This window comes from Triplophysa dalaica, chromosome 11 (genome assembly GCF_015846415.1).
Source record: "Triplophysa dalaica isolate WHDGS20190420 chromosome 11, ASM1584641v1, whole genome shotgun sequence".
NCBI classification, from domain to species: Eukaryota; Metazoa; Chordata; class Actinopteri; order Cypriniformes; family Nemacheilidae; genus Triplophysa; species Triplophysa dalaica.
In genome coordinates this window covers 16,477,927-16,493,848 of record NC_079552.1, presented here as the reverse complement: position 1 = coordinate 16,493,848, position 15,922 = coordinate 16,477,927, and the positions used below count along the sequence as shown (strand labels likewise).

The 15,922-nt window shown below is 38.6% G+C and overlaps 1 protein-coding gene and 1 long non-coding RNA gene across 2 annotated transcripts in view; one reads left to right on the top strand and one right to left on the bottom strand.

Annotated features, from left to right (window-relative positions):
* Window positions 1-129, bottom strand: part of LOC130431737 (uncharacterized) — a 14,022-nt gene extending 13,893 nt beyond the window's left edge. Inside the window, exon 1 of the long non-coding RNA XR_008908314.1 lies at window positions 22-129. This is a non-coding gene — a long non-coding RNA (uncharacterized LOC130431737). The remainder of the gene's footprint in view (window positions 1-21) is intronic.
* Window positions 1-15,922, top strand: part of LOC130431736 (protein AHNAK2) — a 25,170-nt gene extending 9,248 nt beyond the window's left edge. The window contains exons 2-7 of the mRNA XM_056760904.1: window positions 3,827-3,876; window positions 3,979-4,077; window positions 4,170-4,280; window positions 4,382-4,535; window positions 4,647-4,816; window positions 4,909-15,922. Coding sequence (XP_056616882.1) covers window positions 3,827-3,876; window positions 3,979-4,077; window positions 4,170-4,280; window positions 4,382-4,535; window positions 4,647-4,816; window positions 4,909-14,661 — 10,337 coding nt within the window. The 3' untranslated portion in view covers window positions 14,662-15,922. The remainder of the gene's footprint in view (window positions 1-3,826; window positions 3,877-3,978; window positions 4,078-4,169; window positions 4,281-4,381; window positions 4,536-4,646; window positions 4,817-4,908) is intronic.

The window sequence follows — 15,922 nt, the reverse complement described above, 5'->3', positions numbered from 1 at the left end:
GCCTAGTCAAATGTAACTTACCTCACTTTTTTCACTGTTTTTGTCTAAAAACCAGACAGAGTTATCCAACATTCAATCAGGACACGTAATACCGAGAGGCTCCCGCGGAGTGAAGAACAGGTGGAGTTACTAGACTTCTCAGACAGTTGAAGTGTCCAATGGAGTTAAGAGATTTGCTCTCAAGATATTTTCGACACTTTAGATTGGTTAATAATTTTTTTAAATAACAGACCCACATAGGGACTGACCAATAGCATCGATTTGTGAAAAAATATGAAATTGACAAAATTTGGACAAATTTCCAGACAGCGACGAAGTATGATCCAAACGTCAACAACCTGTGTTTGTTCGGATACATAATCATACCCCGCAATATTTTCAAACAAGACTCTCAATACAGCTTTTTATAAAACTTGTTGACATCATATTACTGGTATGTTGCAACAAAGTCTCACAGGAATTTGTGAAATTGTCACGAACCCTAATGTATTAATTCGTGTTCATCAACACGAATTTCCATCAAAAGTACTTTAATATGCGATATCTTTCATATGTATAAATATATATCAACCCAATCTGATGGGAATTCATACATATTTACAAGGTGGCTACATTTTGCTAATTCCTATTCCCTACTATCTTATTCTCATGTTTTGTTATCGTATGAGTTTTCCCCTATGAAGTTAGGTTTAGGGGCGGGGTCAGGGCAGCCATTTATCATTGCATTGCCAACTCGTGAAAATAGCATTTTTAGCTAAATTAGCAGTTGCGGCTGTGATGAATTTTGGGCCCCCATGAAAAAAAATCGAATTGTGCCCACTCTGCGCAGCTGTTATCACAACATCTCTAGGACCTAACTGTCCCATCAAAAGCTTTTCATAACTCTAATTAAAGGAGTCATTTGTACATACATGCAAGTCTATGCAGTTCACTATTTGATGCAAGATTAAAAGCAACCTTAAAAAATGTGCTGAAGGCTATCTTTTACAGTCTCAATGTATTTTTATTGTAAAATTTGAGAAAATGGAAAATTCTCTTAACAAAATTATTATGAATTTTTATTATTCATTATTATTATAATTAACGAAAGATTTAAAAAAAGAAAAACGAACAAACTTAAATATATATTAACTTTTCAATCAAAATAAATTAACCTAATCATCCTCTCAAAACATGAAAACAGCTGATTTTTTAACTTAGCTGCACATATATGCCAACAAGGAAATAAAGTGGATATGTAAAATGGAATTTCCACACCAGGGTTATTACTGTCATGGTTCCACCTCTCCTTGTCAGGTATTTCTTGGTTTAGAGGTGGAATCATACAGAATCCTCTGTTTCTTGTGGGGAGAGATGGTTTTGACACTTATGGCCTTCCATAATGGTCTTGACACTTATGGCCTTCCATACTCTCCTCGAGTCGCGTCATCGTTTCCTACCCTCCTGTTCCCTAGTTTGTGTTAATTACCCTCCCTATAAGGAGTCCTCATGTTTCTTTGTCTGGTGCGCGTTCATTGTTTGTTATACCTGATGTTTACCTTTGGTCTTACCTTGCCTGTAAGCTGTGGAAGTTCTTGTATGTTTCATGCCCTCGTCTTGCCTTGTTCCTGTCTCCCGTGTTTAGTAAGTTTAGTCAAGTGTTTGTTTCCAGTATTTGTTTTGTAGTCTAAGTTAGTCAGTGTTTCCTGTTAAAGTTTATATATTTCGGTCCTGTTTTCCCCGCGTGGGTTTTGCTTTGTGTTTTATAGTCTTGTTATTGTTTAATAAATCTGTTAACCCCTTCATCTGCCTTGTCCTATCTGCCTGCAATTGGGTTCAACCTTGTCGACCCTTGACATAATGCACGAGCCAGACAGAACCCAGCAGGCAGAGAGTTCCACCTCCTTGGCGGCTCTACGTTGCCGCCAAGCGCACGTACTATACGGCGTCCGACATAAGGGACTTTGCCTGGGAGTTCCTAGCCTCTGCGGGCAATTCAGGGTTCACCGAGGCGGAACTCAAAGTCATTTTCAACAGCTGCCTCGATGAACCCCTCAAGCCCTCAGAGGTAAGGATGCTGCGGCCCTTGGGTTTCACTGACCTTCTCCGGTACGCGATGCACCGTGAGGAGAGCCGGGACCCTATCTCGCCGAGCACTTCACCACCCCTGGTTTCCACCCCGGACTTGACGGCGGCGGCTGGGCAGCCGGACTTGACGGCGGCGGCTGGGCAGCCGGACTTGACGGCGGCGGCTGGGCAGCCGGACTTGACGGCGGCGGCTGGGCAGCCGGACTTGACGGCGGCGGCTGGGCAGCCGGACTTGACGGCGGCGGCTGGGCAGCCGGACTTGACGGCGGCGGCTGGGCAGCCGGACTCGGGACCACCGGACTAGGGACCACCGGACTCGGGACCACCGATTAATCTTGGAATTAATCTAGATTAATCTAGATTAAAAAAATGAATCTATGCCCACCACTAGTTTTAAGTAGTTTTTTGAATGTTGTGAGAAATGTGGTTGACCGGACAGAGTTAGGAAGAATGTTCCACCAGGAAGGACTTGTGAATTAGAATGAGCAGGAAAGCGATTTACTGCCCTTATGGGAAGGCAATACAAGATGCCGCTGGTTTGCTGAACTCAGGGATCTTGAAGGGGTGTAGGAGTGAAGGGGGGTGTTAAAGTATGCCGGTGCCGATCCAGTGATAGTCCTGTAGGCAAGCATTAGTGATTTAAATCCACAACTGGTAGCCAGTGGAGAGAGATGAAAATTTCTTTGTGTTCAACAGAAAAAACAAATCTATACAGGTTTGAAACAACCTGACGGTGTGTAAATGATGACAGAATTAGTATTTTGGGGTGAACTGTCCCTTTTAGGTTACAATTTACTGCAAATCATAAAAATTTGAAACTGTGTTATATGCAGCATGTGGTTAATTAATTGATAAAATAAATTGGGAAAATACCACAGCAATAAAGAGTTATCACATTTTTCATGTACTCCATTGTTTAGATAATAATGTTCATGTCCAATGTTTCAATGTTATACAAAACTCTGTGCTCTAAAACTCTTTGAGTGATTACTGGTCAATGGTCTGGAAAATGATTATGAGCCTAAACCATCCCCGTATTCAGTGCATTACACTCTGGGAAATCAGAATTATATTTCTTAATTGCCATGTTAGGATTATTGCTATTTATTTCAAATCATAAAAACTATTAAAGACATTCTTATTCATATGCTTAAATATATGTACCAATACATGTAAAATACTGTGTACAGTGATTATTTACTTTTACAGTGACATTGAACCGTAATTGTATTTCTATTTTTGCAATAATAGCACATCTGCAGATAATAATAACAACCATATCTGTTTCAATGCACTTAGGCCTTCTTCATCTGATTCATCCAACCTAAGCTTTCATGTTGATCTCATTGCTGGCTGTGTAAATCAAACCCTTCAGATCAATAGAGTGCCTCACTTTACAGGAAACAACAGAAGCAGGTAGACTGTCTGAGACCCTGTGGGAATATCTGCCAGGAAATTATGCACACAAAATACACTCAGAAATACCTTGGACTCCTATATCTTTGCAGATACCACATATTTGGCCTTAAAAAACAGATCCACCATCAGTAATTGATTCAAAGCAAAAATATGAACAAGTACTAAATATGATTTGACAGCCAGCAATCTCTTGGAAGAAATGTAATTCTCCTTGAATCAAATTCACAAGTTCCTTAAAAGCTTTTTATCTCACCAGCAGACATAAGTAACCTCAAGTAGTTTAAGTATCATGACAGTGCAATGCCTGCAAGAGGTAATTATGCCTTCTGTATCACAACAGGTGGTGGACACAGGCTGAAAGCTCCAGAGCAAGACACAGAGGATGATTTAGTGAGTTTCATCCAAGTAAAGCATGTTCAGCAACAACATAAAGTAATGAAGTTTATTGTCTCTTATTATTATTTCATCTTTAATTGGAAAATAATATAATAGGTATGTGAGGAGCCTGAAGTTTTAGAGGGGGAAAGACCTCGACCTCAGGGTTCCTCTCCCGTCGAGGAGTTTCCTACCACAGAGAAATACGTCAAACAGGTGACATTTACATGACACAACATTGACTCATTTGTTTAGTGTTATTCAAATTTGGTTTTATATTGTTGTGTATTCACTAACAATTTTGCCAGGGTGAGGTTGACTTCTACGACTCAACAACCAAGAGTTCCAAAAAAGGCAAAAAGATTGGTTTCGGGTCACTTTTTGATAAGCGTTCCTCAGCCAAGATGAATCAAACAGAGGTCAGAAACACATAAAGTCAACGCTACATACTGTAAGACCAGTGAATGACTTTTACTGATTAAAAATGCATATATTGTAATTATGAAATAATGAATTTCAGGACATGCAAAATGATGGGTCAGAAATGATAGTGAAGTCAGTAAAGGGAGGCTGTGCTGAAGGACTGGTTGTAAGCGGAGGGGGAAAGAATGGCATTTTTATCAAGGAAGTAAAACCAGAGTCACCAGCCTCAAAGCATCTAAGTGTGAAAGAAGGTGAGATAATCTGCTTATAATAGGATAATTATACTTAAAAAAGTACAAAATCTGGTCTCTACCAGCGTGTCATCTGCATACTCATTTGTGTTCTTTCATTTTATATTTCAGGTGATCAGATACTTAGTGCTACAGTATTCTTTGATAATGTGTCATATGAAGATGCACTCCAGATTCTAGAGCATTCACAACCATACAGAGTGGAGTTTTGTCTGAAACGCAAACCAGTTCCAACAAGAACCCAAGAAGACGCTGAGACAATGAGACCAGATGTAGCCATTGTAATTACAACACTGTCCTTTATCTTCATAACGGAAAATGTCAATAAGCGTCCCAGAACTCACCTGATCTCTGTTTCTTTGATGATTCACAGGGTGAGGAGGCTATCGGAGATGAAGGTACAGGACCTGAGATGAGAGGTCGAAGAAAGTCCAAAAAGCAGCATGATCGTATCTCCTGGCCAAAATTTCCCTCCCTTACCAAGGGACGCAGGGCGAAATTCAAGAGATCTCACAGCACATCCGAAGCTGAAGAACAGAGAAAATTAGAGATAAGCCCAACGACAAGTGACACAGAGTCTCCTCTCAAGTCTCCATTAAAATCTCCAGATGAAAAAGACAAGAAAAAGATGAACAAAATTAAGCTCAAGAAGAAGATGACAGGTCGAAGGACCAAGTCCGTTGAAGAGACCTCAGAAAATGAAGAGTTAAAAACAGACGATATTGAGGTTTTGGAAAACCACAATATTATGAATATTGCTGAGGAGCACAGCTTTCGAGAGTCAGTGACTAATTTGATAGAGATTTCTAATACATTGGATGAAGTTGATACGACTATTAAAACAAGAAATGAATTTGCATTCACAACATTGCCAGTAACTGAGTCGCTCCATAGAGCTGAGCTCATCACCTTGAACAATACTTTAAAGACTACTGATATTACAGTTGCTCTTGGGGAAGAAAGAAGAGAGAGATCTGAAATAAAGATTAGCATACAAGGAAAGGATAAATCTGAAATAGAAACAGAAAGCCAATTAAAATCGTTCTCTAGTGGGATTAGAACTTCTGATCCATCAATAATGAACAACATTATGACGAGTCCCAACATAATATTGCAAGAAGATGCTATGGGGCATCAAGTGGATTCTGATATCAAGTTGATCAATCAAGAGATTTTTGAGAAGACTCAAGGGCCAGAAGAAACAGACATGAAGATACCTAAAATTGAGGTTTCCAATGACGTGACAGATATAGAACTAACTAAAAGATCCCCAAGGATTGGTAGTGACAAGTTAAAGAAAGAAATAAACATTCTTGAAAAAGAAAGTTATGGGATTCGAGCCAGAGGGCCACTGGCAGACATGGCCATATCAAGTCATTTTGTACACAAGCCTGACAGACTGGAGTTTACATCATCAGACCCTTTCACTTTTGAGATTAAAACAGGGCAGGAGATGTCCTCAACTATCATTGACCCAAAGAAACCAAGAACTCCAACACCTGTTATATCCCAGCCAAAACCACATGTTCAAGATATAAAAATCTCAAATTTGGAAACAGACACTGCTGAGTTGACACAAAAAGCTAATATTGATGCCATAATAGGTGATCTTGGTAAGATATCAGAGGCAAAGTTTAAATTGCCCAAGGTGGATCTCTCTGAATTCGACCACCAAGAATCAATAGCTATAAACCTGAAACGAGATGACATAGAGATTCCTGGGAGGGAGAAAAAGAGATCAAAATCTGGTTTTAAGCCTCCAAAAATTATAGAACCTAAAATCGAGAAGGTAATAAAAATCCAAACCTCCAAAACAGGTCAAGCCAAAGGTGAAGAGTTTAATGTTGATGATGTTAAGAAAGCAGTATCAAAATTCCCTGCATTTAAATTACCTGAGAGAGACATTACAGGGGTTCTTGTACAGAGAGAAATCGCATTCATGGAAATGAAGACTGGCTTGACACCTAAAGGATCCCCTTGTAAAGTTTCAAGCATGAGCACAGAAATCAGTATGCCTGAAAACACAATCAAAGAAGTCAAACAGGAATCTTCCTCTATCGTTACAAAAGAAGAAATCATCATATTACCAAAAATTGAATTGCATCTTCATGATGAAACCCTTATAACTGAGAGCAAAATGGACCAATCAAAAACCAAGTCAAAAGCCCAACAATCCAAGTATGACAAGATGTTGGCAAGGGATGATAAAATAAGTACGTCCCCAGATGTCAAATTCAAACTTCCAAAGCGGGAAGACATCGAAATACCAGGAATGGAAGCAATTGAGCAATCAGTTCAGCAGCATAAAATCAAAGTAGCCACAGAAACAGACACCCAAGATGAGATTGTAAAGGATGGCACTGATACAGATGTAACTGAAAAGTCAAATATAAAGGCAGTCAGAGAAGGAGATGAAAGTAAATCAAAGAAATCAAAGGTGTCCATGCCGAGTTTCGGAATAATGAAACCTGACATTCGTTTCCCAGATATTGGAATAGAATTACCAAAAAAGACCACCTCATCTAAAAGTCATGAAATAAAGGAGGTAAAAAGGGCAGAAAATATGTCCCATGATGTAACTAAGCAAAAAAATCAATATGCAAGTATTGAGTTTAGCAAAGACCAAGAACCCAGAGACATGAAGATTGAGGCTGTAGATGATGCATCAGAGGGGACTGGATTAAGATTGGCCAAATTTGGTATGTCATCACCAAAACAGAAGAAAGAGGGAAGTGGTCTGGTCAAGGGTGATGGAAAAACTGAGGTGGAGCCACAAGCAGAAATAAAAGAACCAGAGTCTAAAATGAAAAAGAGGAAAATATCATTTCCCAAATTTGGATTCTCTAAATCGGAAATCAAATTATCTGATGCTGATATAACTCTCCCAACAGAAGGCTCATTACAAGAGGGAGAAGCTGAGGTAACAGAAAAAGATGTTGAAAGTAAGACCACAGCGGTGGAGGCAGAGTTTCAGGATTCAACAGATTCTCCAACAAAATTCAGACTCCCAGGAATTAAACTTCCAAAATTTGGGATTTCGTTTTCCAGAGCAACTGATGACAGGCAGAATATTCAAATTGCTGATGTCAGCACAGAGGAAACAACCATGGATTTTAAATTACCAAAAGGATCTGGTGACTTGACAGCACTGCCTGATATTAAAGGTCCAGAAATTATTCTCATTGTCTCCGAACCTGAAGCTGAATTGTCTCTGCAAGAGAAAAAGGAAGACACCACAGGTATTAGCACTCCAAAGGCAGATATTGTTTATTCAGGACAGGAAAAAGAAATGAAATTGTCTCCAGAAATGTTATTTTCTAAACCAGAGGTTAGTCTGACTGGCCATGAAGTAAATAGAGAAGTTGGAGTTGTTGAGTTGTCAAAACCAGACATCAAAGCTTTCGAAGTTGATGTGAGTGTATCACAGAGAGATTTCTCCATGCCAGAAGGTAAAATGGATGAGAGTGTTGCTCTTTCCAGAGATGAGGCTGAGCAAAAAGATCTAACAATCAAGTTTAAACTCCCCTCTATCAACTTGCCAAAATTTGGAGTTAAAACATCCAAGGTGGCAAAAGATTTGCCAATGGTGGACATAGATGCTGAAGAACCTGATGTAACACTGCCAGAAGCACAAATAATAATGAAACTGAAAGATGATACACCACTGGATGATATCAAGGAATCGACAGAAGGAATCCATCTGACCACAGAAAGAAATTATGAAGGTCACAGTGTGGACATGAAAATTGAAAATGTAAAGCCTAAAGAACAAGGGCCTACATTTAAACTGGCAAAATTTGGTATTAGCTTTTCTGGAGTAACAGATTCAGACATTGATAATAGTAATTTAACAATAGAGGGTGACACTACTTTGGAAGCAGCAAACAACAAGGTACAGGTGTCATATGAAGAAGAAAAACCTGAGCATGATTCTAAAGGCTTAGATATAAAGATAAAGACACCAAGCGTTTCACTTCCGAAACTTGGGTTTTCAAAAGCTGATTTTAGTCTTCCAAAAACAGATGCCTCCAAACCAGCAGAGATCAAAGATTATGATGAACCAGTTAAAGAGAAAAAAGAGTCCAGTGCTGAGTCTGAACAAGCTGAAAAGTTTTTGGAAGGATCTCCAACCAAATTTAAACTTCCCAAGATTAAGTTTCCAAAAATTGGTGTCTCCTTACCAAAGACAACAGCTGCTGACCATGATAAACGAACACCTGGAATCCCAAAAGAAATTAAATTGCCAGAGGCTGAACTGTCTGGAGATGTGCTATCTGTTCCTAAAATGGACACACACATTACTCTCAGTCTATCTAAACCTGAAGTTGATGTCTCTATAAAAGAAACAGAAAAGATTGACAATGCCCCTCATGAAATAAAGGCATTATCTCCAGAGTTTAAGGTGGGTCTTGTAGACCATGGTCCTGGTCAAAAGCCAGCCATTGCACATTTAACAGATGGTGTCAATGTGCAGGCCCAGATAATTGATACTGAAGTCAAATATCCTTCAGTTACAGAAAATGCAGACATACCAGAAGATCCAGAAAAAGAGAGTGAGACCAAGTTAAAGAAACTAAAAATATCGTTTCCAAAAATTGGATTTTCCAAATCTGAGACTATGGTCCCAGATGTAAACACAAGTGTCCAAAAAGAACCAATTTCTATACCAGAAACTGAGATCAAAGACATGGAGGTAACATTTCCTGACCCAGAGCTTGAAGTACAGTTGAAAACTAAAAGTACCACTGGTTCTCCATCCAAGTTCAAACTTCCAACAATTTCACTCCCTAAATTTAACATTTCAAGCTCAAAAATGGTGGAGGAATCCAATGCAAAGGCTGATGATGTAGAGAAGTCAAAAACAGAGGCAACATCAGCAGCTGTTTCTGTCTCTAAAGACACAGAAACTCAATATACAGAACCATCAAAAGTACAATTTGAAAGCCTACCAGGGGATGCAGAAATTAAGACCAAAGAAATGGATCCTGAAAGTCATGCGAGTAGATTTAAGATGACCAAGTTTGAAATTTCATTTCCAAAGCTAAAAAGATCAGAAAGCAAAAAGGGGGCATTAAAAACAGTTGATACAGTAGAAAAACCTGAAGGTACACTAACACATGACATGGAAATGGAAAGTCAGTCTGTTGATGGAAAAATAGATGTTCCTGAGGACACTGAGGTGAGGATGAAAAAGCCCAAAGTGCAAAAGTCGGAATATGCACTTTCTAAACATGACATTAAAGCTCCTCAGTTTGGTGTAAAGAGTGATGGTGTGCCTATGACAACAGAAGAAGTAGATGTAAATCAACCTGAGCATGACATAAAAATGAAAACCACAGGAGGTTCACCCCTCAAATTCAAACTTCCCACATTCAAACTTCCCAAATTTGGAATCTCATCTTCAATGGTAAAACCTGAAGTTACAGATCTGGGTGGGGAGGCACAACATTTGGAGTCTGAAGTACTTACTTCAGTAGAAAAGTCAGATGGAAAAATTGACATAACTGTGCCAAATCAAGACTTGGGTTTTGAGCAACCAAATGTAGATACTGCTGACATTTCTATACTACAGATGAAACCTGAGTTTGAAGAGGAAGTACCTGATTCAAAAACTATGAAGACAAAGAAAGCAGGTTTTTCACTTCCTAAACTAGGTTTTTCTAAACCAGACACCAAGGTCGCAGAGATCGATGTGAGTGTTGAACAAGTGGATACTTCTAAACCAGAAGGTCATGTAGAAGTGAAAGACCAAATAATAGATATTACAGTGTCAAAGGATGACGTTGAACAAAAAGATCAAATAATTGGTAGTGGCACAACAAAGTTTAAACTTCCAACAATAAACATGCCAAGGATTGGAGGAAAAGCTGACAAAGAAGAGAAAGACATGTCAGATGATGATATCACAGTTAAAGGACCTGACGCAAGCTGTCCAGATACACAAATAAATATATCGATCGAAACACCATCTGTTGATATCAGGGAACCTCATATGGTCAGAGAGGGTCAAACTCTTACTGCATACTTAAATGTTGAAGATACCGAAATTGAAGGGGGTAAGATCAAGATGCCAAAGTTTGGTATTGCCCTTCCCAAAACAAAAGGGCTTGATTTAGGTACACCAAAGACAGAGGACATAGCTGAAACAAATATCATAGTAAAGGAAACACCCAAACTTGATGTAAGTGTTCAAAAACCTGATATCTCCATATCAGAAGGTGGTGTTAATACAACGGAAACAAACATAGACATTATGGGGTCAAAGGTAGAGTCTGACCAAAAGGGCTCAACAATTTTTGGATCCCCTACAAAGTTCAAACTCCCTTCATTTAGTTTCCCAAAATTTGGAGTCAAATCACAAAAAGCAGCATTAGATATTAAAGTAAAGGATTTAGAAATAGAGGCCACAAACACAAAAATTGAAAGTTTTCAACAAGAGGTAACATTAGAAGTGCATCCATCCAATATTGACATTCAAGATGGTAACACTAAGAAGATTGCAGACATGCCTGCAGCTGACTCCAAAGGACTGGAAGCAAAAGTGAAGAGACCAAGCTTTTCATTCCCCAAACTTGGGTTTTCAAAACCAAACATTACAACTCCTGAACTTGATGCCAGTGTACAAAAGATTGATGCATCCATACCTGAAAAAAATCTGGATTTACCTGATCAAATAGTAGAAATGACACTTCCAGAGGTAAGGAAAGAGGATGAACAGAAGGATCTCACAGTTGCTGGTTCCCCAACCAAATTTAAACTGCCAGCATTTAACCTACCAAACTTTGGACTCAAAACTTCAAAAGGCACCGTAAATTTATCATCAGAATTGAGTGTTCCTGAACCAGAAATCCAAGTGTCAGCCCAAATACGAACAATAGACACAGATATTCGAGCAAAAGAGATTGATGTGTCTGCCACAATAAATGAAACCAATATTCATCTAGAAGAAGGGAGAATAATACCACCTTCAATTGATGCTGACATGGATGCTCATGATATATCCATTAAGGGGAAAGCAGACATACATGTGGTCGACTCAAAAGACCTGGACATGAAAGTGAAAAAACCCAGCTTTTCACTTCCAAAACTGGGTTTTTCAAAACCAGATATTGAAGGCCAAGAAACTGATGTCAGTCTATTAAAAACTGAAATGTCTGTGGTAGAGGGCAACATAACCGTTGAGGACCAAGGGACAGATATTATCTTCACAGGTGAGTTGAACGAACAAGAGCCAATAGGTGTTTCCCAGATGAAATTTAAGATGCCCTTAATAAGCCTTCCAAAGATGGGAATGAAATATCCAAAGGCAGGAGCTGATATTCCAACAGCAGATCTTGATATCAAAGAACCAGAAATCAGTTTTCCAGAAACAGGAGAGATTGAAATGAAAACAAGTATGGACATTGAAGGGTCCTCTGCTAAAGTGGATGTTAAACCCAAAGAGACTGACATTGATGGGCTGGGAGGCAAATTCAAGCTACCAAAATTTGGAATTGGCATGCAGAAAGTAAAGGAGACAGAGATGGAAGGTAAAGAAAAAGAGGTCCAACAGCCTATTTGTGAAATTAAGGATGTAACAATTGAGAAGAAAGTGGTGGAAATGGATTCTAAAGTGCTCGAGATTAGTTTTCCCGAAATTGGATCAAAACAAGAGCTTAAGGCTCCTGAAGTTGACGTGAGTCTGCCAAAGGTTGACACAGGCATATCAATGGAAATTGCTGATGTTTCACATCAATCTGCAGATATTACATCTCCAACCAGATTTAAACTTCCAACATTTCATTTCCCAAAATTTGGAATCAAAGCATCAAAGGGCAAAGTAGATAGTCCTACAACAAATGTGGACATTAAAGGGGCTAAATTGAGCCTTCCTGATGAGAACATTAACATATCGGATGAAGCACCATCTGTAGACATAAATGACCCAACAACAAATGCCGAGGATATATCCATTGTGTCTGAAGCAAAAACAGGAGACATTGAGACAGACATTAAGTCACCAGAGGGTGAAACTGACATGACAAGAGCAAAATTTGGCTCCCCAACAAAATTCAAACTCCCAACAATAAAACTACCCAAATTTGGGATTTCCATTCCAAAGGTTACTGCCAGTACACCAAAGGCTGATGTTGACATACTGGATACTAAAGTTAATTCAGTTGATAAAGAGGTAGAGACACCAAAGATGGATTCTTTAGATGACATTAAAGTCAAAACTGCTGTAATTGAGACCAAATCATTTGAAACAAATATAGAAGCAAAAGGAACTCAAGAGGGGCAGGAAAGTAAATTTAAACTTTCAAAATTTGAGGTAATGACAGGAGCACCTGAAACTGGGATCACTGAACCTGAAATTAAGATCCCAGCAGAGGATGTAAGTGTTCCAAGAGTAGATACAGCTCTCCCAGAGGGAAGTGTCAGTATTATAAAACCAGAAGAGACAGAACTGAAAGTTGAAAAGGCTACTTCAGGTTCGCCAAGTAAATTCAAATTTCCTAGTTTTAAAATGCCTAAATTTGGAATTTCAGCTCATAAATCTTCTGACATAAAAGCTGAAGTGACAGAAGTAGATGCACCAGATATTAAAACTGACCTAAATGTTGAAGATAAGCCTATATATATTTCTAAAGATATACACATAGAGGGTGAAATTAAAGAAACAACCGAACAGGCTCCAGAGGCTGTTGTCCAAAAAAAGGATGGTAACAAAGGCTCGCCAAGCAAATTCAAACTTCCTAGCATTAAAATGCCAAAGATGAACATTTCAAGAACAAAATCTCAGGATGAAGATGATGCAACCATAAAAGCCAGTGCTCCAGAAATGAAAGAAGAAGATGAAAAGATTAAAGTAGATGATTTGCAGGGGCCTGATAAATCACCCAAATTTACAATGCCAGCCATTGGGGATGTTTTCAAGGGTTTTGAAGTTGAATTTAATGTTCCAGCGCTAGAGGAAACAGAAGCAAAGAAGGAAAAACCATCAGGAAAGATAGAATCAGAGTCTGGAGACAAAACTGAGGAATCACCAGAACATAAGAATAAGGGAGCTCAAGACAAATCGAGGTTTAAATTCAAATTTCCCAAATTAGGATTCAGCCAGTCCTCAGATGACAGCGATAAATTAGCGGATGCTAGGTTTGAAGAAAGTGAAAAGCATGTCGAGCCTCCAGCAAACCAGAAAGAAGAGGGTGACAAAGAAGCAAAAACTGAGAAGGGAGGCTGGTTCAAATTTTCCAAATTTTCTTCTCCAACCAAAACCGCAAAAGTCACAGAGAAAGAAATAATTCAGCCAACTGAAGCAGCTGAGAGGAGTCAGATAAATGATGATGTTGAAGAAGAATCAAAAAAGGAGCCTGAGAAGAGCCCCATGAGTGAGATTGAGGAGGAGAACATTAGCCCGACATTGTCACTGAGGTCATCTGAAGCTTTTGCAGATATAAGTTCCACTTTAACCACTGAGCATATTGCCCCATCACAGACCTTCCCTACAAGAGTGAAAGTGAAATATGCTGAACCCACTGCCACCGTTGGGGTCAATGACACAAAGGTACAAAGTGATGTCGTGACATCCACAGCCAGATGTGAACTGATCTCGATGGAGCCTCACCAACCAGAGAAAGTAAATATCCCATTCTCATCCGATGCATCCTCACCCTCAGGGGACACTTTCAAACAGATGTCAGGCGAAATTCATGTCATCACATCCAACATACAAGCTATATCAGACACACAGCAAGTTTCAATCCTCACTAATCTAGAAGCCCCTGGAATTCACACGTCGCCTATTGAAGTAACACAAATATCAGACTCAGTGTTGACAGTTGAGGAAACAAGAGTGCAAAGTAAAACGCATACTTTGGTCGAAAGGCATGTTGTGAAAGAGACATTAGGAGACGGAAAGGAGACGATACTTGTGACCCATACAACACGTGTACTTGAAGGAGATGCAGCAGAACCTATTTCTGATGAGACTTCTTCATCCTTTCGTAGACTGAGAGACACTGTACACACTGAGAAAATGAGGTTTTTTGACAGCGTAGCCACAACTGAAGAGGTCAGAGTAACAAGCTCGGAAATATCTATAAGACACATGGATTCCTCAACCGATGACAATGGAGGAAAATGAACATGACACATGGCTGTTAATTAAATTAGTTGATTGTATGCTTTTGAATGTATGTTTCAGTGTTCTCTTCTATAACCATATACACATAAGCCAGATAAATTGTAATGCTATCACGCAGCGCTGACAATTATTAAGATACCACACAGAGTGTTGTTTAGCTTATAGAAATTTTAAGATTTCAAAAAGTATGTAATATGTTATATGCCTAAATTTGAATTTCATGTGCGGTGCTCAGTGCACTTTGTACTTGTAAAACTATTATCATGGGAATACTGTTTACATTGCAAACGTAATATTCAAGCAAACACCATTTAAATAGCTACAAATAACTTACAATTACTCTATACAGCAGGCGTGGCTTTTAAAGATATCTTAAAGATAGGCGTATCTATTTTGACAAAAATATTCGATTGCATATTAAATCAGTCACTGCAGCCTTGAAAACAAAATGAAAAAGAATTATGTACATATATTTTATTCGGTTCTCTGCATATTTTAAAATATAAATCAGTTTCTTAATAAGCAATAACTTTTAACATACTGTATGTAATCAAATGAATCATATTAATGTTGTAAAAGAAACTGATCACTGCAAAAAGAATAAAAAGCAAAAGTGAAACAAATTATGTTTTATGGTCTGGCTTCGTATGTGAACATTTAAACAAAATGTAAAATACTGTCAGTTTGTTAACTTAATTATGCTATATTTTGTGGCAATAGTGGTGAAGGACAGATTTGAATTTTACATTTGAGTTTCAGAGATAATCTACCCGATAATTAAACTTTTTTATTATAAATGGTGGCGTTAATCTTTGTAATGACAAGTGTAATATTTATATATTTTTAATAATGACATTCGTATTTGTTCAATTAACGCTACAATTTAAAAGTTTAGGGTCACTTGACCATATGTTTTCACAAACCTTTTGATCTGATTGTACCAACAATAATATTAGCATAATTAATTTAATTTAGCTACAAGAAAAGGCAGGTCAGTAAAAGCTCTGAACAGATGGAAACTCATTCAACACTTTCGTGAAGCTGTTTTAAATGTTTCATCCAAGGGATAGTGATCAGGACCAGTGGATGAGGGTGAGCACACCCTGCTGGCTACATTCGCACATCTTCTAGCAACCTTTGTTTTCACAGATGATCTCCCATCCAGCTACAGTGAGAAACCGAGGAACCTCCAGTACTGTGTTATTCAACATCTGATTTGTGTGCGGGGTGCAGACTTTTATTAAAACTGTTTCATCATTTA